This window comes from Etheostoma spectabile, chromosome 10 (genome assembly GCF_008692095.1).
Source record: "Etheostoma spectabile isolate EspeVRDwgs_2016 chromosome 10, UIUC_Espe_1.0, whole genome shotgun sequence".
NCBI classification, from domain to species: Eukaryota; Metazoa; Chordata; class Actinopteri; order Perciformes; family Percidae; genus Etheostoma; species Etheostoma spectabile.
Window position 1 is genome coordinate 23,515,268 of NC_045742.1, and position 25,681 is coordinate 23,540,948.

At 40.9% G+C, this 25,681-nt stretch overlaps 2 protein-coding genes across 3 annotated transcripts in view; both read left to right on the forward strand.

Moving 5' to 3' along the window:
- The window catches only part of cenpu (centromere protein U), a 13,463-nt gene extending 779 nt beyond the window's left edge, over positions 1-12,684 (forward strand). Inside the window, exons 2-13 of the mRNA XM_032528381.1 lie at positions 3,243-3,297; positions 3,789-3,876; positions 4,710-4,929; positions 7,042-7,126; positions 7,997-8,083; positions 8,703-8,790; positions 9,299-9,425; positions 9,714-9,792; positions 10,339-10,386; positions 11,790-11,851; positions 12,130-12,286; positions 12,400-12,684. Coding sequence (XP_032384272.1) covers positions 3,243-3,297; positions 3,789-3,876; positions 4,710-4,929; positions 7,042-7,126; positions 7,997-8,083; positions 8,703-8,790; positions 9,299-9,425; positions 9,714-9,792; positions 10,339-10,386; positions 11,790-11,851; positions 12,130-12,286; positions 12,400-12,525 — 1,222 coding nt within the window. The 3' untranslated portion in view covers positions 12,526-12,684. The remainder of the gene's footprint in view (positions 1-3,242; positions 3,298-3,788; positions 3,877-4,709; positions 4,930-7,041; positions 7,127-7,996; positions 8,084-8,702; positions 8,791-9,298; positions 9,426-9,713; positions 9,793-10,338; positions 10,387-11,789; positions 11,852-12,129; positions 12,287-12,399) is intronic.
- Positions 12,685-12,840: 156 nt separating this feature from the next.
- LOC116697073 (caspase-3) lies at positions 12,841-25,309 on the forward strand. Of its 2 annotated transcripts, none has more exons than XM_032528384.1 (7): positions 12,841-13,001; positions 14,541-14,609; positions 18,494-18,657; positions 19,867-19,995; positions 21,150-21,325; positions 23,960-24,091; positions 24,689-25,309. In XM_032528384.1, exons 2-7 carry the CDS (start codon positions 14,545-14,547, stop codon positions 24,752-24,754), a joined length of 732 nt encoding a protein of 243 aa, XP_032384275.1. In that variant the 5' UTR covers positions 12,841-13,001; positions 14,541-14,544; the 3' UTR covers positions 24,755-25,309. The 2 variants fall into 2 exon arrangements, with proteins under 2 accessions (XP_032384275.1, XP_032384274.1); XM_032528383.1 differs by having other exon boundaries at positions 12,852-13,001; positions 23,974-24,091.
- Positions 25,310-25,681: the final 372 nt, after the last annotated feature.

Consider the following 25,681-nt stretch of genomic DNA (forward strand, 5'->3'; position numbering starts at 1 on the left):
CACACACACACACACAGGATCTATACATGCGCTAATGGAGAGATGTCAGTGAGTGGGCTGCCAGTCGAACCAGCGCCCTGAGCGGATGGGAGGGTACGGTGCCTTGCTCAACAGTAGTGATGGCAAAATGAAGCTTTTGCGAAGCACTGAACCACTTGAGCCAAATGTTCGAAAAAGGGTTCTACTCGAAGTTCAGTGGCAGCGACCTCTCCTGGCGAAAAGCAAGGCTGCAGTCAATAACCAGTGAGGAGTATGGAGAAAGTACTTCAGTTCTGAAGCATCTTTGTTAAGATCTTCCTTGGATTTTAACTATATTTCTTTGGAAACTCTTGATGCACACGATAAGGCTGAGAATAATGTCTAATTACAATAATATATTGATAAATGTATTTTTTTGTTATTTAGGAGAGAGTGCTGGGAAAATATGGCATAGGTGGGTGTGCTTTGTAATTCTATGGCAGGGGGTGATTTTTGGGATGGGGAACACTCAAAGATTTATTTGAGGTACATTTTTTTTCAACAGGTTTTGGACTGAGTCGGGTTCTTTCTTTTGCTCACAACCTCTCAGATTGGAAAACATCGCTCACAAGGAACAGATGATGCGTGGCGAACATAAAAGTGTTTTGCAAGGTTAAACAGAAGGGGTACACATTTGATGGTTCGCCAGTACGCCAGGGGTCTTCTGATCTTGCAACTGGTGGATCAGTCATGTACTCTGCACCTCCACTGTAGCATCTGCTGTGGCATCCTTGCCCTCCTTGCTTCAGAAGCATCTCTGTCCAGAGTTTCCCAAAGGTTAACACCTAAAAGACAAATATGATGATAATTATCAGTACTGAAAGGTTTCAATTTTATCAATTAACTGTTTATAACTTTACCTGTGGATGGTGGATTTTCAACATTTGCAGGTGCTGGTTGAGCTGATGTGGAGGGCTGTTCTTCTGTAGGTGAAGCATGTGATGGTGTGTATCTTATCAGTTGTGAGCATTGTGCTGTTAGTCGTCTCACTGATGCCTGTGCCTGTCCTTGATTGTAGAATCCTATGGTTTTGAATCTTGGATCCAACAGTGTCGAAAGAGTCAGTGCTGTTTGGGTCTCCGTAGTCTCAAACTTGTTTTGCATCGCTGTCAACAAGTTCTGTCCCAGTAATTTAGCTGTGTTGTGGCTTGTTTTTCCAATTGTTTCATACAGGTACTGCATTAACATTTTTGTCATTGGGATAACCTTTGACCCTGACCCTCTCTTCTCCTCAGACAGTTCTACTGTTGCCTGGTAAAAGGGGGCAAGCAATTGCAGGCATGCCGCAGCTGTTTCATAGTCCTCTGAAGACAATGGTCTTACATCTGTTTTCAGCCGTTGCAAGAGCCCCCCACTGACTGTTTTCTTCATAAAGGCGTTGTAGCATGAGGAAGGTGCTGTTCCAGTGTGTCGACCTCCTGATAAGTTCTTCACTGATGACATCTGCTCCTGTACTTCTTTGAGCTTTTCATGGGCTGTTGTGCTAGTTTTGAAGAATGTCACACTTTTCGTGCCCTTGTGCGTAGGTTTTCTAGGCCAGGAGTTGCATCAAGACTCTTCTTCACCACTAGATTTAGGGAATGAGCAAAGCAAAGTGCGTGTCTGAGATTCAAACTTCTGACAGATGCAACCATATTAGCTCCTGCATCTGTCACAATTGAGGTCACTTTGCCTTCAATACCCCATTCCTCCATGAGAGACCTCATTGCAGCAGAGATGTTAGCAGATGTATGACGTTCAGGGAAAGGGAGCACTCCCAAAAGGACTGTGGCCAGCTTCACAGAATCATCCACATAATGACACGTCACTGCTAGATATGCATCCATATTAATCGAGGTCCACATATCAGAAGTCAGGCTCACAGCCTCCACCCTCTGCATGATGGCCTTGGCTTTCTCCTCCTCGTATTTCTTAACCACCATGTTCTTCAGAGCCTTTCTGGATGGAAGAGTGTATGTGGGATCAAGCAATGCCACAAACTCCTTGAAGCCACAGTCATCCACAATGGAAAAGGGCTGCGAGTCCTTCACCACCATATTCACAAGAGCCTCATCTAGCTCTTGCTTACGGTCCACTAAGACAAATAAATAAAGACATAAAGAAATTAAAAATACTTTAATAAAAGAAATTAAGGATTTATGTGAAACTGCATTTAAACGAAGCAGACCTATGAGTCATGTTATACAATCATATCAGATTTTGTTTGTCTAGGTAATAATAATAATATAATAAATTGCCTACCTTGATTTGTGTTCCCATGGTTTTTATCAGCTCCATGCTTGGCAGTGAAGTGTCTAATCATGGAGGAAGTATTCCCATGATACTTCAGCTCGGTTGAACAAACCAAACACCGGACCTGTAAAGAAAGCAATTTTTAAATAAAAATGCAACTTCAGTCTATAAAGATAGCTACTAGCTACACTAATCATGTACATCATTTTACTGTTATGCTACATATATAGACCATATATAGAAGGCTACTAACGACAGTTACTGTTGTATAAAATTACTTTCCTACTTCATATTAAACAGCCAGAACAACCAACATTATCCAGGAGCGTAGATTAAAGTGTCCACCAATGTCAGAACGACCTCTCTCCTGGTGGTTCCATACTGACCAACACAAACGCATAAAAGCACAAAAAAAAATTCAACAGCAATAACACACCTACTACGCAAGCTCTACACATTTGTTACATTGTTTAGAGGAGGGTTATAAAGACTAAAAGGCGCTCCAAAAACTGTTTAAACCACCTGTATCAACCGTGCAGAAACGACACAAGGGCCTGTCAATGAATCACTGAATGGAACAGGCGAAAGATCGCGTCCCCGGTACGACCGCCACGGTCGAGAGTGATATCATGCAGGCAACAATGAAGCCAATTGCTGCTTCGAGCAAACGGTCTTAGTGTCACATACTTTGGATTGACACAAAGCATTAAAAGCAACAGCTGTTGGTATTGTAAATTGACAGCGAGAGGAGTGGTTCTCTGGATTGGTAGTTGAGGGTTTTGGAGCACGTATCGGAGCTTCAGCGTCACACTGCCATCACTACTCAACAGCACCTCCCTACCCAACCCAACTCCCTACGGACTGAGTTACTGCCACCCCATTAAACGCAAGCCTGGAGTCAGTTAGCAGACTCATTTGGTTGGAGGTGTCCCCTCACCTCAAATATTGAGAATGATGATGAATATGTGTCCCTGTCTTCTATGTTTCCACAGTGCCAAAAAGGCCAAAGGAGCCAAAGTGCTCCCGGCGACACAACATGAGAGTCAAGTGAGTTGGTCAATACTGCACTACTGATTGAATGAAAATTTGTATTGGCAATTTTTCTTTTTTTTTTTTTAAGGGAGGAAAATTGAGCGCGGTGATATGGGAAGAAAAAAAAAAATCAGATATCGTGATATTCTTGACCAAATACCTTGATGTCGGAATCGATATTGTTATATTATTACGATATTGTAGGGTTGACTATTGGTGCTTTCACAAAATATTGTTTTATAAGATTTTAGATAATCATCAATAATATGGCCATACTGACTAAATGGGTAAATACAAATTATAAAACAGTGTGATACGATTAGAAAATGACCTCACTTTACTGTTATGTGGCCTTTAAAACCAGGAAAAGACCAAACGAGGGCTGTCTTCAACTAAAGAAAGTCTTTGCCAGACCCTCCTTCAAAGTGTGCTGGAGGAGTTAGCTTGATTGACTGTACATTATGGAATTGGAATTACATTTTTTCCTATGTTTTGTTCAAATCCAGAAAGGTTCATCTAATGATCAAATGGATTCTCCCAACCTGTCTGCTATAGAGAGAGGCAGCTTCCTGGAGGGACTGCAGCTTAATTATGGTAAGTGCCATGTCAATCTCATTATGTCTCTACAATTCTTAAAAAAAAAGGAAACTATTTTAATTTAACACCTTAAACCAAACCAAATGGACTTTTGAAAGCCCCAGATAAAGCCAAGTACAGCACTCCAAAATGGTGGCTAAACCTAACATTGTAAATAGAGAAAAACCATTGCTCATATTTAATTTCATCTATGAAGTACCATGATACTATTACATGGGCATAAATAATGCATTTTGTTGTATATTTTTTTTCTTCTCCTAATCTAGTTACAGTTATGACAACAAAGTATCATTCTACTGCAGCACTTCAAACTGAGTTCACAAAGGCAGTGCTGTAGTTACCTAAACCATGTCCCCAACCAGACCAGACCAGTGCCAGACAGCCAGAACTACTTCTTCTGTCTTCAAGATTCGCTTTCTTGGGAGTGCATGTTAAGAGGGGCGGGGAGGGGGGGGGGGGGGGGGGGGGGGGGGGGGGGGGGGGGTCAAGAGTAACACATTTCAAATTAGAAAGGAGTCAAGTTATTGGTGGCATTTAAAGCAGGATGTTTAGTGATAGCTATGCAGTTGTGATCTCGACAGGTCTTGGAATAAAATCCTGAGTCTTCATCCAAGACTCAAGAGTAAAAATCTGGGACATCTAAAAAGTGGTCTTGAGACCAAGACCGATCTTGAGTACTACAACACTGACAAAAGGCAAAACTATTTTCTTGATGTCTGCCTCTGATTCTTCATGAATATTTTGTGTAACCCTAACCCTTGTTTCCAGAGTCTAGCCTAATGTCACACCACCAATCTTGTGCTGACCCCGAGAACTCTTGTGTTGCTAAGGTAACCCCCTGCACAGCACCGCCATGGAGGAAGATTTAAACGTCTTGGAGGAGGAAGGGCTGAACGGAGGGAAACCTCTGAGAAAGGTGAATCCTAAAAGGTCGAAGACGACCGTTAAACAGAGTGGGGCTGCCGTGAAGAGGAAGGAGACGGATGGAGAGAATGAGGACGAGAAGACGAAAAAGAGGAGTAGAAGTACTGGAGGGACGTCTGCAGCGAGGTGAGCTCACTAAGAGGGTCCTCTCTAGACCAGTGGTTCTCAACCTGAAAAACATATTCTGGACTTGGGGTTGGTTTTTAAATGACTGTATTAAATTTTGTACATTTTATGTATCATATTCAGAGCTAAATTTGTAAATTAGGAGGTTCTGGATTACAGAAAGGGGTCCGAAGGCAGGTCAGGGGGAGAGAAAAAGACAAACATTGGACAAGGCAAGTTGCTAACTGCTAAAAAAAAATAAACAAGTAACAGCACACAAACTCACAGCATTCAAAATAATCACTCAAAATCCGCAGGGGGAGGCGCATTAAAACGGCTGTTTACACCGGTTTGCATAAACTGAATATTATTGTGCAAATTAGTAATTATTATAGTAATACTAATTTGAAAAAGAAGTACTTCTTTCATACTCTTAAATAGAGACCTATAGAGCTGGGCAATATGGAGAAAATCACATTTTATTGCTAATTTGTTATTGCTGTAGTTTTGTTGGGTTGACTATTGGTGCTTTCACAAAATATTAACACAGTGAGCGTTTTGATAAATAATCATCAGTCCCATGGGTATAATGACTAAGTGGTATAAGGCAAATAATAGAACAGCTACAACAGTCTGGTAAGGTCAGAAAATGACTGTAATGCAGCCGTTAAAACCAGGAAAACACTTCTCACACATATCATATCACAATATTACGCTATACAAATGTATCTCAAGCCTCATATATCAATACGTTGATATATCGATATATTGCCCAGCTTTGGAGACTAGCGCTGCAGCTGTCCATTCTTTTAGTAATCGAGTATTCTACCAATTTCTCCATTGATTAATTGGATAAAAAAATACTTTTACTTTATAGTAAATATATTTACTATTGCTGTTTACTAAAAAGAAAAACCGTGTGTGTGTGTGTGTGTGTGTGTGTGTGTGTGTGTGTGTGTGTGTGTGTGTGTGTGTGTGTGTGTGTGTGTGTGTGTGTGTGTGTGTGTGTGTGTGTGTGTGTGTGTGTGTGTGTGTGTGTGTGTGTGTGTGTGTGTGTGTAGTTTTTTGAAAAAGCCAAAAAGAATGTTATTGCATTCAGTAACAGGGATAGAATATTTTTACACACAGCTGACACACCAAGACACTTTTGGTGGCCCAAATGTTCCCATTGGCCCATCTTTTTCAGCCCCTTCTCGCCTCTGGTTCTTTGCACTGAATATGTAAAAGAGCTGTTCACTAACCCAAGGGTAAATGTGACGGTTCAAAGCTTACAGCGGGTCCATTCATATATATATATATATATATATATATATATATATATATTATATTCCGGGGACAACATTTTCAGAAGCCTAATACTGAGTGAGAGTAAAGAATGCAGACAGCACTGGCACGGTCCGGTGACGTCATTCATGTGCATATTAAGTAGCCATGATGTTAATGCCCTGGGGGGGAGGGGCTGGTTTAAATTGTCAACATTTTGCTGTCTTTCTTCATTTGTAATCTGCGATCGTCAGTGTTGTGTCCACAAAAGCGTCAGCCCGTTGTGCACTAGTAATAATTGTCCATGCGGTAACACAATGGGCCATACACCGTTAGTTACATTGATTAAACAAACCTTTGAGGCAAAGAACTTTGCATTGAGAATTTTTTTTAATCAAATTATTCAAGTTGAGGAATTGTTTCAGCTATACTGGAGACCTATATACACATAGTCAACAAATATACAGATCTCCAAAAGTACTCACAAAGGCACTCACATTTATGTTATATTATACATTTAGAAATACAACTCTAGTGCAGCTAGCATTTTTGTAAAAGTTACATATAAATTAACTGACGTAAATGATCCAGGTTAGGTGACGGGGTGACTGCCGATCCCCTCCCTAAATGTAAAAATCCAGTTTAAGAATTGTGATGAAATCAACCATGCGTTTGTTTCAGGTCCAAGGGGTCGGGGAAGTGGAGCAGGGATTAGGGTAAAGGGTCAGTTGATGGGCCATGTTGAAGAAATTGGGGTGTAGCACATAACAGTCTGGCTGATATAGCTACATGGCGGCGCTGGTTTCCATTCTGTTTTTTAATATCCCGCCTTCCCGTCAAATGGTTTTTCCATCTCTGTGTCCCAACAAGGCCAGTGAACAATCAGCAGGTGAAGAAAGGAAAGAAGAGAGAGAGTGAGACAGGAAGTGGAGAGTCCAATGACCCTGAGTCCCAGGTAAGGAGGTGAATAGTAAAGTCTCAACAACAAGGGTAGTCTCCCAAAGATCTTCAACAGGGGGTCTGCGACCCCTAGGGGTTCTCCTAGTTACTGCAGGGGGCCCTCCAAATTAACTTTTAACATATTTTTGCAATTTTATTTTTCTTCCAAAAATTAAAGTGCGTCTTGATATAGTGAATCGAAACAAATTCATGAAAACAAAAAAAAACACATTTAATTTACACAACACTGATGATGGGCTTATTATAACTATAGGTATGGTAGCCATCCACAGATAAAGTTAAGCTCCACATGTTTGGATAACATTAAAACATGATGTAAAAATGTTACATGAATATCTACACATCCATTTTAATTTCATTATTGTCATTCTTGATGGCCAAGCACACAGCTGATGCCAATCCCCCCCCCATCAAAGTCTTGACCACTACAGTAGGCTATATGCCAATGTTGTTTTCAATAAAAAAAACACAACAACATTTGCACAAAGCGAGCCGATCCACTTTTCCATGTTGATGAAGTGAGAAAAAATAATGGGACAAAAAGAAATCAAGGGACATTTAGAATAGATGAAAATGTGTGATTAATTGCGAGTTAACTATGACAGTAATTTGAATAATTGCGATTAAATATTTTAATTGTTTGACAGTTTAATATACATACAGAAAGTTTAATATGCAGCTAAATTGTATACATGTAGTGGGTCCCTGCTCCGTTTCTCTTGCTCTGAAAACCTTGAACACCCCTGCTCTGTAGTATACCACAGTTATTGTGCTAATACAGTCACAGGAGCTTCCTGTATGACTACTGAGGGGGAGACTACATATGCTGACACAATGTTTTGCTACGTCTTTTTTCTTCTTCCAGGAGCAATCTGACCCTGACACCGCCCAGAGGAGCCAGAAGAAAGTCCTGTCCTCTGAGGAGGAGGAGGAGAATGAGGACAGGAGTTGGGTATGGACTAACCCCTATTTTCCATCGGGTGCGTTTGCGTTGCGTTCCGGAGACACCATGACCCCCCCCCCGAGCAATCGCTGCCATTCAACGCAATTGTTTGACGTTCCACAGCGCGTCCCAGTAGCGTGCGCCAAGCGTCCCTCCGCTCAGCTAAAGATACGCACCAGGTCACGCGAGCCGTTCGGACAGCCGGGCAGCAAGTGAAACCGCGAGAACATCCAATCAATTTATCAAAAGATGCCCCCCCCCCATAATATTGTATATGCCTCCTCTACAACTCCACGGATGATGAGAGATTCATTTTTGGATGTTGAAAAACATAATGGACATCACAGATCCTTTTTTATCAGGACAATGCCAGAAAAAAGGCATGGAGTTAAATTACAGGAGTGCTTGGAGTGGAAGGTAGATGCTAGCTTCTGAGACTCTCCCAGTGTGGTATGGTGTGTAGTGGAGGATGGGAAAAAAAACTGGAACGCAGCCGGAACACAGCACAGGCGCCCAGTGGCGAATCGGAGTAACATCTGCATATTTTTGTAACCACAAGTAGCCTCCACAAGTATGTGGCTCATGTAATTTGTTTATATTCATCTTTTTCTTGATGTCATTTATCCAGTGCCCAAGTCCGAAGAAGGCCAAGGTGTATCAGTTGAGCAGAACCAGAAAGTCTTCACCGAAGTCTAAATCTAGAAAGTCTTCATCAGGTAACGGATGAGAGCACAAGACGCTAAGCTGCAAACGTCACTGTAAACTTCAGAATTGAATCTCAAATGTTATGTTTTAACCCTGTTTAAGGTAATTATAATGTGACATTTCTGAAAATCTTACTTACGTGCTCTCTTGCCGAGCGTTAGATTAGAACATGCCACCCTTAGACGATGCCACCCTTATGTGTGTACATTAAATATGAAGCTCAGCATAAAGAGTGGACAGAGCCAGACTAGATGTCTCCTCCATTTCCAGTTGTTATGCTACGCTAACTATTGATCTTCTCATCTAACTTAGCATTTAAACCTTTTTTTTGGTATAAACTGGACTTTAGAGGTTGTTTTGTCTAATCTATTTAACAATACAGCACAAAATACTTACTCTGTACATAAAATAAGCTTGAGTTTTGGAGATCTAATAATGGGTTAACAGTCAATTTCATTTCTTTCTTTTTGCTCTTTCATGAAAATTGAACCACAAAAAACCTCATTCTCCCACGTGAAGGCTGTGCATCTGCAGAACCAGAGACGGCCCACACAGAGAAACAGAAGAAGAAGAGACGTGGTCCTCAGGGAGGAACAGAGTTGGAGCGGGTACTGGATGCCTTCCTTGACTTCTGTGACCAGTACAGGTAAACAAAGATATTCCAACAAGTAGCCTGAACCCTCAACCTTCCATATCATGTCAACACATAATAACTACCTTTTATTCACAATTTTAATATTTTTTGTTGCAATCATTGCATTTGGAAATGGTTACATTCCGTGTGTGTGTGTGTGTGTGTGTGTGTGTGTGTGTGTGTGTGTGTGTGTGTGTGTGTGTGTGTGTGTGTGTGTGTGTGTGTGTGTGTGTGTGTGTGTGTGTGTGTGTGTGTGTGTGTGTGTGTGTGTGTGTGTGTGTGTGTGTGTGTGTTTTACAGGGAGTCTGTGGAGTCTAAAGCAGTCAAACAGTCCATTGATTGCTTCTGCTCCAATGTAAAAGAGCAACTCTTGGAAAAGGTCAGATTTCATAAATTCGGTGTGGTTTTCAACATTCCAGTTAACATTGAGAGGTTGAGACTTACTTTTGTTGACCAGAAGAAGAAAAAATGCTGTGTGTACTGTACACTCAACTTAATCAGGGTATAAAGAAACAGAAAATTACGACCACATTTTGAAACGTTTAACCATTGTGACTCATAAGAAGCAGTGAGACATTTATAACACAGGAAGACAGTGCTATACTTTTTCAGAGTTTTTGAATCATAGTTATGGCTAATGTGCTGAGTGTTTTTGATTTACAGTGCCAGTTAGCATTATTCATTTTTTTATAACTCAACTGATCATGTGTAACCACCTTTTAATGCCAAAAAAGTTACAAAGAACTTATAGTTGTTTTCCTCAAAAAGAATATTTCTTCTTTTTGAGGAAAATAACTAATTTCTTTTGTGGTATTGATCAACAATGAATGCGGATTGTACTAATTAATGAAACTAATTAAGATCAGAATTTAAATCAAACACATGTACTGTATACTGTATTCTCAGATGTGTCTTTCTCTTCCAGATCTCTTCCTCCAAGGAGCTCAAGGTTTTAAAAAGAGAGAACGCCAAGGTAACTATGGCAACCGGCTTTTTCGCCATCCTAGTGCCGTGGCTCAAGGGATGGAAATGTCAGTCCGTTGATTTACTACTTTGGTCCAGACTGAACTTTCTCAACAGCTATTGGATGAATTAAGATTTTAATTTTGTGCAAATACAGACACTCAGGGTCCTTAAAGGCCACCATGAGGTAGTGACTTGTGGTTTTGGGTGAAATGCCCAAATCCAGTACTTTGGTTTATGAGAAAATACTAGCAGCATGCTGAACTATGAAGGTGGACTTGAGTCGACTCAAATCCCCGTTTTGATGACTTTACAAAAAATAAATAACATGAGACTCGACTTGGACTTGTAAGTTCATAGAAAAGTTAATAGAAAATGTGAGAGACATGAGTTGCCTTGAGGCACGGTGACTCGGATGACTTGCGTGTATTCATAAGTTTTGAATATTAGCTGTTCAATGTAAAATAATAGGAATTTAATCTTGCCGTGTTTGTCTAACTGCAATGCAGCGGCAGCAACAGCGCAAGCTGTGAATCATGGTTGGACGACTGAAAAAGTTCCACAATATGTGATTGTCGTGATTAGATGACTGACTTTCAGTCAAACTCCTCTCTATGGCAACATGTAACATTATAGACCTCTGATGAAGCCCCATTAGTGGGACCAGACCACCACAGTGGCTGCGTCGGTGCCACCAGGAACCCACTTTGGATTAAAAAAATTCATGCAAGGAAAAAAAAAAAGGGAACTGCCGAAGGCAAGAACTGCTCACTTGTAAAAAAAAAGAAAAGGTGACTTGATTTGGGACTTGACTGACTTGACATAACTTGCAACTTGAGGGAAGTTGCCCCCCCCCCCAGAAAAAAAGTCTTGACTCGAGTCTGTTCGGTGTGTTCCGTCCGGAGGGGCCGCCGACCTTTATTTTGGCCGACCTGACATGCTCAGTCGGAAGGCGGGCACTGCCAGCAGTCGGACTCAAATGACCAATCTGATTGGTGGAGTGCTAACCCGGAAACGAGGAGCGGCACGAGCATGACTAGAGTCTCTCAAAATCTGACAAAAATCTTTTAATCCGACCTTTGCCAATCTGAAATGAAGGCAGATTCAGCAACTGCACGGCCTATTTCTCGCTTAAAACGTTTTCAGAAACATGTTTCGGTGATAGTAAAATATGAGATCGTATTCTGAACAGGCCGTCCAATCAGCTGACGGCTTTCGTTTTTGTGCGACAATACAGGTTAGCGGCACCTGCTGTTATGGAGACTTATTACGTCTCCACTTTTTTTTGACCAACTCGGGTAGACCGATCAGTCCAACGGCCTTTTCTGCCGAGGGTCGGCTGTCCGGTTGGTGTGTCAGGGGCTTTACATAATACTGTGTGTGTCTGTCTGTGTGTGTGTGTGTCTGTGTTAGGTGGGTTCTTTGATCCGTACAAAGACACAGAGACTGTTGGAGGCCAAAAATGAGCTGATGAGGTGAGAGGCAGTTCAGATGCACAAACGCACCAGTTTTCATTTTCACAAACTCAGATTCCTGTACGGTTTCACTGTCTATAAAGTAAAAGCATTCCCTTTCAAAATAATTGGTCATTTACAACAACCATGGCGGTACCAGTTAGATGCATAATGAACACAAAACAGTTTTTTTTGGTTATTTAAAAAATCCTTAACATACCTTTTTACTAAAAAAGTAAAACATCATGTAAAGATTGTTTACAAGTTGTCAGGTTCTTACACGGTGTGTGCTTGGTCAGGGCAGAGAGGCAGGTGTGGCAGCTGCAAAAAGAGAAAGGTGAACTTAAAGCCCGATTAGCTGATCTGAGACGAGGCCAAGCCTTTCTGCATGACATCAGAGAGCTCAACAGACAATACCTGGACTACCGACACAAACACCCCAAAGAGAAAGAGATGGTATACACGCACACACACACACAGATATGTATAAATATGGACTTAATCTTACCTAATGCTTTTCTAGAGTTGTAATTAATCTGACTTTCCTTTCCTCTTCTCCTCCCTTCCAGTATGGGGCGTCCAGCTTGCCAGCTCTGCTACTGGAGACCAAGTATATTCACGCAGTAGATCATCAGCTGAGAGGAATCGATAACCAAGTCAAAAAAACAACAAAGAAGAATGAGACTGGAAAATAATGTGCTATATTAATAATGCGCTACACGCAATACACACAAGCATACCCAATTGCACAGAGGTTAAAGATTCAAAAGCTACATTTGAACATTACTAAAGTTGATGGCATTTTTAAGGCCTTAATACAGAACACCTTGACCAGATTTCATCATGTATACAAGAAATAGTGTAAGTTCATTAAATGCAAAAATAAAGAGCATTTTTAGTGTGTATTTTGTTTGTTTTCTCAGTTCTATTTCTGGGTGATGTTGAATGCTTGTGGTCAAATTGGTTTCACTTTTTTTTCACAGCCCGCTAAGCCAATCAACTGCTGGCTTTTTGTTGTTTCTCCAGCCCACACAGGGAGTAGCGTTCCTGATTGGCTAATAGTTTTAAGCCTGTACTTCGAAAGGACATTTCCCTGGGATGTTTGGCAACGTTATTAATGGTAAGGACGTGGACTTGCTTACACCTATTTTACTACCGTCCCACAAAAGAGGTACGTTAATTTTGGCAGGAAAATATATTTTTCAATTATTATTCACATAATTTTGGCAAAGCACGAATTCTATTTGAGTGTCCTTTCCTGCAACTTTACCTGCTTCAGGTAATGTTAAGGAGCACCTTAAATACATTTTTAGTTGACGTTAGCTAGCTAACCTAACGCTAGCTAAGTGAAGTTGGAGGTTCACTCGTTCCAAACTTTGCTAGCTAATGCATGTGGCCAAAGTCCCATATCCAGATATTAACACAAGTTTCGTGTGTGTCTTTGAACAACACGCAACGTTCACGTCCTTTTTAACCGTGTTAATTCCATGCTACAGTTGCATGACCACACTTTTCTATCTATGGGCATTAGACGTGTAACGTAGACTGTAAAGCTTAGCTTACATTTTATGTATCTATCAACCGTTGAACTAGTACTCCCACTGTTCTGCTTTGATAGAATTTTTTTAACTACCTATACTATTAACTATATTTGACAGGTGGCTCATGTAACGTTATGAATCATCGCTTTTTACTGACCTACTTCTGATAAAGGCTGTAACGTTGCAGTTCCTCTTAATGGAGTTTCGTTTTGACGTTACACTATCGCATCATTTCTCTGGAACATTGATTAAGCCTATTGTGTCATAATTTTATTTATGATACATTAATTATATTTGGTATAATACATGGTATATTCCTAAATTTCTATTAATAAATATAGGTTTATCTTGCCCTAACCACAATTCACAACTTCCTTGTTTCCTCCCTCAGTGGGGTTAAATGACATTGAGTTTCAGCTACCGGAAACGCTGGATAAAAACGTTTTTCATTGGAATTACTATCAACAAAAGGAAAAAGTCCCTGTGTGGGAGGAAACCTAGTGAATGCCACATCTGGATCAAAATACCACTTAGAAAATGTTTAATTATTTTAGTTGACAAAAAAAAAAAAACAGGCAATCATGTCAATATACAGCATGAAATGGGTTGTTACAAACACTTTACTTGAAGGTATCTGTATAAGAGTGACTAGACACTGTCATGAACGTGTCATAAACAAGTCATAAACGTTTATGATGACTAGTAAGTCTAGAAAGAGTTTGATTCCAGGGCTGCTGATTATTGAAGAAACTAGAAAATGTTCACATTTATGGAGCTGGAATCAGATCATTCTTCACTTTTTTTCCAAGCTGATTAAATCGATTATTAAAATAGGTGGTGATTAATTTGATATTTTGATGAATCTTTGCAGCTCCATAATATAGTGTAAAAACAAACTGGGTATGAACCCAGTCAATCGTCCTGAAGTGGCTTTTGCTGATGTGAATTGATCATAAGATTTGTTTTAAATGGCATTGATAGTAATCGGATGAGCCCTGCACATACTTTTGACAGAGTGCAAGATACTGGATACCAGGAAGTGGAAGAGAAAAATAGATGGAAATCAAGAAACATTTTTTATTTTTATCTTGGTGGTGGTTGTTTCCACTTTCACCAAATGGAGGTCCTATATTTTCTGATCACTGCCTCGTATGCTTCCATGCCTGCAGGAACATGGAACACGTGACGCCGAGTGGTGGGGACGACGTGGACGCCTTGAAATTTTTTGCAAAGAAAAGGTAATAATTTTGTAGGCAAGGCAGCTTTATTTGTATAGCACATTTCAGCAACAGGGCAATTCAAAGTTCTTTACACAAAATCAGTTAAACAGATAAAACACAAGTAAAAACAGTTAAAGATCATAAGCATTAAAAACCGGTAAAACACATGAATAGACAGTTAAAAAATGGACACATAAAACACAAGAATAAAAGTTACAGTGCAGCATAAGAAATTTAAAGAAATGAGCAGTCATTTAAAGAAAGGCAGCATCAAAAAGAAAGGTCTTCAGCCTTGATTTAAAAGAACTGAGAGTAGCAGCGGATCTACAGGTTTCTGGGAGTTTATTCCAGATAGGAGCATAGAAACTGAAAGCTGCTTCACCCTGTTTAGTTCTGACTCTGGGTACACTTTTGTACACCAATGACTGCATCTGACTACCCATATATAATGAATGTACCTAATCTTGTATGCTAGGTCTATTGAAAATAAGGTCAATTTTCCACACAGATAGCAGCTGCTCCCTTTTAAAGGTGTGTGAAAATAAATAAAAATAACACTTAAGGTGCTGACACACCAGCCCGATAATCGGGCGTTGACAGTCTGGCGAGGTTGGTGACTTAAGTCTGTTCGGTGTGTTGCGTGCTGTCGTCCGTTGGCCTTCATTTCGGCTGACTTGACATGCTCTGTCGGAAGGCGTTACTGCTGGCAGTTGGACTCAAATAACCAATCTGATTGGTGGAGTGCAAACCCGGAAATGACGAGTCTCTCAAAATCTGACAAATCTTTTAAACTGACCTTTGTCGATCTGAAATGAAGACAGGTCAGCAACTGCACGACCTATTTCACGCGTAAAATGTTTTCAGAAACAATCTCATATTTAAGTAAAATATGAGATCATATTGCTTTGAATTTCCGGAGAAACCAGACCCACGTGACCATGCCCAGGGTGGGTAATCGGGAGAATTCCCCCGTTTCACTATGGGGCCGGTCAAGGATTTTTGTTGTTGAAATTCGTCACATTAGTCTATCTTCTCTTAAAGTAGGTTACACACGTTCTGCATTCTGACACCGCAGCCTCTGCACGGGTTGTACCATGTGAGGGAGTTCTCCCCTCCCAAATAGAGTTAGTGGGTAGAGTCCATAGTCTTTTTTCCAAAAAGTTTTCTCAGATAGGCTAGGCTGCCGATGGCTGGGCTGCCCACACCGTAGAGATACGCGTCAGGGAGGATGGATGGGAGGAAGAGGTCAGGAGGGGCTGAAAAAAAGAGAGGCATTTTTGAGGAGGAAGCTGCCGAATGTGCCAAGCTTACCGATTTATTTTCAAGAGGACGAACACAAGTGGCAACTGGTAAAGAGAGATATAGACAAGGTCTAATGTCTAGAAAAAGGGGTCAAATTTGACCCAAAGACAACAGGAGGGTTTAATTATTAATCTTTTCGTATCACCCTGTTACGGCCCAGTTTAGGGGTCCCTAGGACACAACATGAAAAGGCCCCATCTTCCGTCTCCAAAGTAGCCTAAAACAATCATTTGTTTGACTGTCAGAAACTTATTTGACATTTAACAGAAAATATATAAACAGAGATATAGGTAAATCATACAAGGGTACCACCAAAATAACAAACAATCCTGTCCAGGAGATAAGAATGTGACCTAACAAACAAAATGGCAAAAAGAATGACAATAGATTTAGCTCCCTAACTAAATAAACAGGAGAGAACAAGATAACACACCTGGCAGTCCACCCTTACTTTTTTAAAGAATCAGTAATCTAATCTGAAACAAGAATAAATAAGCAGACGTGTGGCCAGTTGGGAGATGAGGAATGCCTGCTGCCCGCACACAGCCGCCATCTTGGCTCTTTATACAGTACATCAGGTGGTTCCCCAGCTGCAGCCAATCACGGGTTCGGGCACAAAAGATTTCCACCAATTATCTCCCGGCTATGGCACACACCTATTTGCATGTCAACTTGAAAACAAGAGAGAAAACACAGGGCCCACACAGCAGACCAAAGAAACAAATAAGACCACAGTCATAACACACCCAGTATGTGGTGATTCATAGACTTTGCAAATATTATCCAAATATTGATAACAATACTTAAGGTTGATATGTCTATGCAGTAAAATGAACCCTTACTTATTTTTTGTAGCTTTTGGGGCAGTTTGATGTCACTCATTTTTCAGTGTTTTACACACATGTAATCTGGAGAAACGGCATTCTTAAGGAGCTGCAGGGTTTTCCGAGTTCAGAAATCAGGGGGTGTGTTAGCTACGATAGATCCTAGATTGGATCTGCTGGACGTGTCAACGTCAAAGGACGCCTTATTCTTCCTCTGATTGGCTTACCCTGGTATTTTTACCCAAACCACTCCCCATGCCTAAACCTAACCATTGACCATTCTACCAGATCTGTATTAAGATCTACAGACTTTGACCTCGGAAAATCCGACTTCAAAGTACAAATAGAACCACTATGAGCAACAGCTTTCAGCTGCAAGACTCTCATGTATCCTTGCTAATAGCTCTTCAGAGATCTCTCCTCGATGCTTGCACCTCTCTGCAGAAATAAGAGCTTTGAGACGGCACAACAACTTCCGGTTCAGCTGAGTTGCAAAGAGCAAGGAGCTATCAAATAAGAAAAGTGAGATCCAGCCAATGTCTGCACACTCCCACACAATCAGGCTGAAAGCAGCTGTGTGGGTGGACAGGTGCATAGGGGCTGAAACATGTGCCACCAAAATAGAAACATTTCTATTTGAATTTGAATTGCTAACCTTGAATGATTGCATTGAAATACTGAATTTGAATCACCAATTTTGAAATTGTATAGTTTAATTTGAATCATTGCTTTGAAAAACTGAATCTGAATAGCATAATTTGAAATTGAATTAATTGGTTTGGAACTGAAGTCCAATCCAATTTAATCTTCACTGAAAATTCAACTCTTTATATATCTTCACATTCAGTTCTCACAATTCAGATTGCGAAATTCAATTTCAAGTTACTGTGACATTCGGGTAGTTGGAGGATGAAGTGAGAACAATCGAGCGCAGGTCGATAGAGTTCAGTGGCGCAGATACACAGGACTCCTCTTCGGCCAATCACCACCTAGGTTTTGGAGAACAGTACCTGTCAAAATTTCATGTGATTTTTCTAGTTTTAGAAAACCTGTGATTTAAACTTCAGCAGACTGTGACAGTCCGCTCCACTCAGTCCTGGATCTGGTTCTCCCGGGGTTCGCTTCCCTCCAGCGGGCCAAGCAGTACGGCCTGGACCTCCAGCTGCATGGTGTCAGTTTTGGATCCCAGGAAGCGGGCAGTGAGCTCCAGATCCAGCAGGAGCAGGCAGACTCTGCTGCAGACTCACTCCGTCTGCCGTAACTTGCCTTGCTCAAGGGTAAAGAGGGAGGGACAAGCGCTGCTCTTTCACTTTCCCCACACGGACTTTATCCTGTCGGTCTGGGGATTGAACCAACGATCTCCTGGTCACAAGCTCCCGTCTCTAACTTAGGTCACCACTGCCCTGAGCTAAATGGCCTGCTCCAGTAGATGCGATAGATGTGAGACTGTGTGATTCTACCTCTCTGTTTTTAGTCTTTGGAATATTAATAATACCACTGCTTTGATACATCACCCTGTATAAGGGGAGATTCCAAAAATCTTTAGGACTTCCACGTATGATTTGTGCAATCGGCACAGACTGGTTAAGCAAGTTCACTGAGCTGTCAGCACGTTCAAACTTGTTGGAGTGACGGTGCTAAACAAGTTCCCCAGGTTTCAAAGCGTGTGTGTGTGTGTGTGTGTGTGTGTGTGTGTGTGTGTGTGTGTGTGTGTGTGTGTGTGTGTGTGTGTGTGTGTGTGTGTGTGTGTGTGTGTGTGTGTGTGTGAATTCTTAGGTCAGATGCAGAGCCCGCAGGCAGTAGTAAGACTACTGAGGAAGTGGACTCTGTCCCCCACAGCAGTAAAACAGTCCACTCTGACCCTTACCGCTACAAGATGGACTATCCCTGCATTGGAACCTGTCTGATTATCAACAATAAGAACTTCCACAGTAGCACAGGTAACAACACACATTAAACAAGTATCTCACACACACATACACACATAGTGCATCTCACTATCTTTTGTGGGGACATAATGCATTCCCTAGCCCCTTACCCTAACCTTAACCATCACAACGTAATGCCTAACCTTAACCACAACCTAATGCTAACCCTAATCCTAAAACCAAGTCTTAACCCTCAAACAGCAATAAAAAGTTGTGGGGTCCGGCATTTTGGCCCCACAAAGCTGTCGGGAACCCACAAGTATTCCCGGTTTTTGGACCCCACAAAGGTAATTAAACAAGAACACACACACAGACAGACAACAAACAAGTCTCGTTTGTGTCAGTGTGTCACCCCCTTTCAACTTACAATGTGTGATTTATACCACCAAAGTAACATTAAAACCATGCTGTGTATTGTAAATAATATACACTTCAAATAATTGTCTAAGAAGTACAAATGCACACAGGGGAACATGTGTTTTAAGTTTAGAAACATTTTGAGTCCCCCCCCCTCCCTTGCTTCACACTGGTTTGGTCCACTGCTTGTTTACATTACCGTACACAGAAGTCCAGTGGGACTCGTGGGAGGGGTCGAATGCGTCAGTAAGTAGCTTGCAAGGCTGTCGTATTTACTTTAAACATCGGATAAAGTGATTATTTTCTCTAAACAGAGGACCCTGAGTCATTAATGAATAAGTCATGACAAAAAGTATGTTATTTTTCATGAGTGTACTGTGTTAGCAATTATGAAGGAAATTTAGCTTGTTGGGTAGCTTAATGGATAGTTAATTAGCTAATGTTAGCTTGCTAATTCCAACCATAGTGCTTTCACACTAGTGTTTTTGGTTTGTTTGAATGAAACATTAAGTTGTTAAACTAAGTTAGCTAATTTAGTGGCAGGCTGGCTGGATGGCTAGTTGGTTAGCTTGCTTGCATGGAGGTTCAGTTCTCAGTTCAGCATCATTTGTATTAGAGAAAAGAGTCACTTCATCCAATGTTTTAAAGTGGATAAAATAGCCTTGCCAGCCTACTTATTGGAGTTCCACAACTACACATATCTACGAGTACAATTGTGGCTGCATTGTTTGTGTCCCCTTCAATATTTGCTCTTAAGAATTGTATCTGTATTGCCCCCCCAAATCTATAAGATGAAATGTATGCCCATGATTGTAGCTGCCAACTAGTGCATTTCTACCTATGTGTTTGCGTGTGTCTCTCCAGGAATGACTGCTCGGAACGGGACAGATGTAGATGCTGCTGCTGCCATGAAGACCTTCTCTAAGCTGGGTTATAAGGTCAATGTGAAAACTGATCAGACCGTGGCTGAGATGAAACAACTGTTGAGATGTGGTAACAGAAACTACCGTTTTTTTATTTATTTAAAGTGCTGATGTTATTGTCATTTTCAGGTTTGTAATTGTATTTAGAGGCTGTACCAGAATAGGTTTATGTGGTTTCATTTTCAAAAAACACAGTATTTTTGTTTTTCTTGTACTCCACATTTGCTGCAGCTCCTCTTTTCACCCGGTGTGTTGAGCTCTCTGTTTTAGCTACAGAGTGAGGCATCACACTTCTATTCCATCTTTGTTGCAAGTCACACATGTACAGTAGCTAGGTCAGGACTACTAGCCAGTCAGAAGTGGGTTATGAGGGCTTGCTAGCAGCCAGGCGAGCATTATAACGTGTGAGTGACGCACGTTTGTCACTGAAGTAAAGGCTGGACTATAGTAGAGATGTTTTTTCTGTTGGTGATGATAAATCCCTTGGGGGGTGGGGCGTTTTTTCCACTTTGTAAACCTATAACATGCACAAAAATATATAATACACAATAAAGGAAAGGGGAAACGCCCAATATGAGCAATTTAAAGTTTTTAAAGAAAAACAATGCTTCCCTTCCTGCCATGTGCAATCAATTTGTTGACTGATTGGAACAGCAAATGTTGACAAATGCTGCATTTCAGATTCAGAATCAGATTTATTACCAAAGTGAGTTACACTTACAAGGAATTTACTTTGATAGTTGGTACATACATAAAGGGACAAACATATTAATACATATATATATACTTTTATACATCAATATGAAATAATACAAAATAGCTGATAATGATGTAAGGGTGAAGAATAATAAAGAATAAATGATACAAAATAGCTGTTTAACAGCCGTTTACATAGACGGCATTACCACAGGAGCATGCAGCAACCACTAGATGGCAGCGTCCGATTGTGCCTACTCTTTAATTCCCAAACACACGTATTACTGTAACTCTACAAATGTCTTTGGGAACTGTTATGTAACCATCCATGCCAGATCTGTATGTTTGCAGTATAACTGTGAGATGCTAAAATATCCGCAATATATGCACTGTCCTCAAGATGATAATTCAAATGGACTAATAATGTAACTCTTGTCTTATTTTCTATCTGTGTTTGTGTGTGTGTGTGTGTGTGTGTGTGTGTGTGTGTGTGTGTGTGTGTGTGTGTGTGTGTGTGTGTTTCACTAGCATCCGAGAAGGACCACAGTAAGAGTGCATCATTTGCATGTGTGTTGCTAAGTCACGGTGACGAGGGCTTGATATATGGCACCGACGGCGCTGAAAAGTTGGAGAAGCTGACAGAATGCTTTAAAGGAGATCGCTGTAGGAGTCTGGTGGGGAAACCTAAGCTCTTCTTCATACAGGTTGGTTAATTATACCCACGTTACCAGACACACACGTGTACTAGTTGAAAAATACCTGTTCATCTTGTGCTATCACTTTCAAGCAATGTGCCTATGATGCATGGAGACGTAGCTAACTAGGACACTGATTTCCAAAATCCTCGCCACGGCCAGGGCTGTAGTCAAGTGCACCTTCGTCGAGTCCAAGACCAGGATTAGTCGAGACCGAGTCAAGACCAAGTCCAAAGTGGCTCAAGTCCAAGTCAAGACCAAGTCCAAATGAGAAACAGCCAAGATCTTAGAGAGAAAGGGTCAAATTAGGCCACGTTATTTACCTAAAATATAAAATGCAAATGTTCCCATTCTTGAACTTATTACTAGTCCTGAAGAACTCATAGTACAAAGTGCTCGCTGACATTGTGTCCGTGGCTAAAATGAAAATGATTACAGCCTGATGATTGAGGTATATGATGCAGCCAGGTGTACACCAGGCGACCAATCTCAATGTCTGTTCTAGATGGATTTTAACTTAAACCAATACCTGTTTTCTGAACAAGCACACTTTATCTATGGTTTTGTTTTGAAGGAGGAAGTTACCTTAGAAGAACAGCATACGGTGCTGGACTCAGTCGAGACTAACTAGAATATTTGGCGAGTCTGATGCCCAAGTCTCTGTCTAAATACAGACGAGTCAGAGCAACAGAAAAGCGCCCTGAGTCAGAGTCTGGACTCAAGTACCTCAGCCCTGTGTCCGGCTGTGCTGGGTGATGCTTGTTTTGTAGTGTAGGGTTTAGTACACTTTGTCTACGTTTGCAAAAAGGACTCTCAACAGTAATATATGTTGTGTTTTTCTTACTATTTGACGCCAGGCTTTGGATATAAGAAGTTGAACAGTTTATGTACATGTAAGGGCAAAAGCCTAAATTCAGAGATGTGATTTAGATAAAATCCGAATTGCACAACAATCACCGCTGAGTGTTATCAATCGTTGTTTTTTAAACCACATGCGTGTCTCAGTAAAACCATCAAATACCATCACAGTTTTTTTTATGACCTAATGTTTTTATTTCCAGATTACAAAAAATTACAAACAGTATGCTGAGACATGAGGATGTGTCCCAGGACCAAAAAAACACACAGAGGAAAGATGGGAAGGAGGGAGACACAACAAAAACACAACAGCAAGAGCGACGTCCGCAGCTCACAACAACCATAGAAACAAGACATACACATACGCACACACAAGCAAACACACACACACAGTCAGAAACAAGATAAGGGACCACATGCGCAAGTTGGGGTTAAAAGGCTGCAGCACCAGTCTACCGCATAGCCTTCAAATCATCACATCCAAAAATGAATGGGTCCAGCAAATACCGCACGTTTTTGAGTTTTAGAGAGCTAAAGGGCTGACCGATCGTTCAGGATCAAAACATTAACAGTAACAGGTACAGTATTATTAATCAGGGCAGATATCTTGGATGCAATATTATTCCAGAACTGACCAACAGGAGAGCACTCCCAGAACGTGAAGATAAGTGCCCCGGGCCGTCTGCAGAAAGTGCATAAAGGGCAGTTAATTACTTTCATGTGATGCATTTTCACGGGGGTGGGGTATGTCCTATGAATGAAAGTAGAGTGAATCTGCTGATGGTCTGGATTGCGTGATACCTCTGGGATGCTAGACCATACATAATGCCAAAATACCATCACAGTTAAAGCTGTGGGTGGCAATTTTCTTTAAAAACGCCAAAAATGTGAAAATCGACAGCCATTTGAGGTACATATTGTGATTAAAGATGTGTCAACATTGGCAAAGCGTTACAAAAGGCTAAACTATTTTTTAAAACATTTTCTCTCCATCATTGGAACGTTTCCTTGGTATTGACAAATAATAATAATAATAATAATAATAATACATTTTATTTAAAGGCGCCTTTCTCGGCACTCAAGGACGCCATACAAGGTATACATACATAAGACATTTTAAAAACAGCAAAAAAATACTATACAACAATAACACCAGAAAAAGGCAGAGCAATAGACATCCAAGTGGAATAGGCAGTTTTAAACAGATGTGTTTTGAGTTGTGATTTGAAATGGGGGGTGGGGGGGATTGATTCGATGTTCCTAAGTTGGGGTGGGAATGAGTTCCAGAGACGGGGAGCAGAGCGGCTGAATGGTCTGCTCCCCATGGTGGTGAGGCGTACGGAGGAAGAGGATCTGAGGGAGTGGGAGGGTGTGGGACGCTGGAGGAGATCAGACAAATAGGGGGGCGAGGTTGTGGATGGCCTTGAATGCAAAGGAGGACTTGCAAACAGGAGGTATATGTTGCATTTTTGCAGTGTATTCAGTTGTTACCAATGCTTTTTTTGCAGAATCTTTTATAATTGAATTAGGCTTTCACCATCTGAAGGGACGTGTACGCGCACCTGCATTTGTAGAGCAGCCAATAGGAACGCCCTGGCTCTGAAATGATCTGTGATTGGTGATTAGTTTTCTAAAGGCTGGGAACGGAGCCAAGAGGAGATGCAGCAGTCCACTTTAATTACAACATGCTGAAAGATCAGTATGGACTTTTTGCCCGATGATGCCAGAAAGAACTGCCTATCCCAGCTTTAATGTGCATAATGTATGTTATATTTAATGTACCTGGATTTTCTTTTGAGGCGTGCCGTGGGTCAGACCTGGACGGCGGATCCTTTTTTGAGGCCGATAGCGTCGATGCTCAGACAGAGAGGATTCCTGTGGAGGCAGACTTCCTGTATGCCTATTCTACTGCTCCAGGTAACACACTGTACAACAGATCTACAGATGGTAGAAAAGACTTTTTGTCCTGGGAATATTCATTAAATGACATCATCATTAAATCCCTGATATACAGTATGTTTTTGGGGCTGCACGATATGAGGAAAATATATATGTGATAATGTTGTTGAATATTGCGATAACAACATTTGCGATTTAAAAAAGTGTACTCAGTTCTGCCTTTCTGCTCTCAGTGTGCTGCTAAAATGCAACAAATTGCTTGTTGAATTTACATAAACAAAAATTATTTCCAACATTATTTTATTGGATTAAACATTAAAAAGCATAATTAAGAAGAGAATGACCTCCCTGGTCGTATAACTGATTTTATTACACTGTGCACTGCACAGCTCACCTCTCCCAAACTGTATGGCGTTCCTGTTGTCTCTATGTTCGAAAAAAAGAAAAATGAAACTGATATTGTATAAGTTATAGTGTATAGTGTCTTTCGCGATTTGTCGCAGCCTCTCACAACGTGTTTATTGCGATAATAAACCCAGATACATTGTGCAGCCCCGGTACGGTCATGATCCATAACGAAATGGCAATACACTGGTAACGTGACTCGTCCGGCAGGCTACTACTCATGGAGAAACACGACCAACGGCTCCTGGTTCATGCAGTCGCTGTGCGAGATGCTGAAGCGTTTCAGCGGAGAGCTGGAGCTGATGCAGATCATGACCCGCGTCAACCGCATGGTGGCGCTCCACTTTGAGTCCTCCTCCAACCTGCCGGGATTTAGTGGCAAGAAGCAGATCCCCTGCATCGTCTCAATGTTGACCAAAGACTTCTACTTTGCTGATTTCCACCCATGAACACCGCTAAGCTGTGGGAAACCGAATCAGGTGACTGTGCCGGCGTCACTATAGCATTTAATTTCCTTCTATTTTACCTTCTCTTTGGCCAAACAGTTCAAAACAGGATAACATTAGCTTCAATCTGACTACCCGAATGCACTGTCAACATTAGACTACCTAATTATGTTTTTTTTATGATTATGTTTTTAGTGTATCTTTTAGATAAAACCTAAACCAGTTTTAATTCCATCTTTGATCATTGTGAGTTGCAGATGAGATACTAAACGGTGTTGGGACTGCATCTTCAATAAGCCCATTTTACTCCATAAACACAATACTGTACATTTGCTACCTAAAATGCGTCTTCTTTATGAATGCAATAAATGCACAAGCACAGATAGATCATCATAAAATATCTGGCTATTGCATGAAAAAAACAGAATTATGTTAATGAATATTTCATTCCTTTTTCAGGTGGTCATATGTATTACTACATTACCACTGTCATTACCTCTGCACTCAGCCTCTGGGGATGTTTTAACAACTTTCTACTGGGATCTGGGATTTGTTTGCCGATAATACACTGGTTACCTAGTCCTGACCTACAATTACCATGTTGAGAATAAAAGCAATATGGAAGTTTATTTCCATTTTGGTCTTTGTTATAAAGGGAAAAGTTAAAATAATCTCAGTCTATGGCATATTTGGGTCTACATGCTGAGAATGAAATGGGACATTTTCAGTATGGGAAAAAAAGGTTTTGTAGGCAAAA

Bases quoted from the DNA above. Each gene is read 5' to 3' on its own strand.
- LOC116697073 (XM_032528383.1), top strand. From the start codon at position 14,545: ATGGAACACGTGACGCCGAGTGGTGGGGACGACGTGGACGCCTTGAAA. The intron at 14,610-18,493 runs GTAATAATTTTG...GTGAATTCTTAG, and splicing joins AAATTTTTTGCAAAGAAAAG to GTCAGATGCAGAGCCCGCAG. The intron at 19,996-21,149 runs GTAACAGAAACT...GTGTTTCACTAG, and splicing joins GAAACAACTGTTGAGATGTG to CATCCGAGAAGGACCACAGT.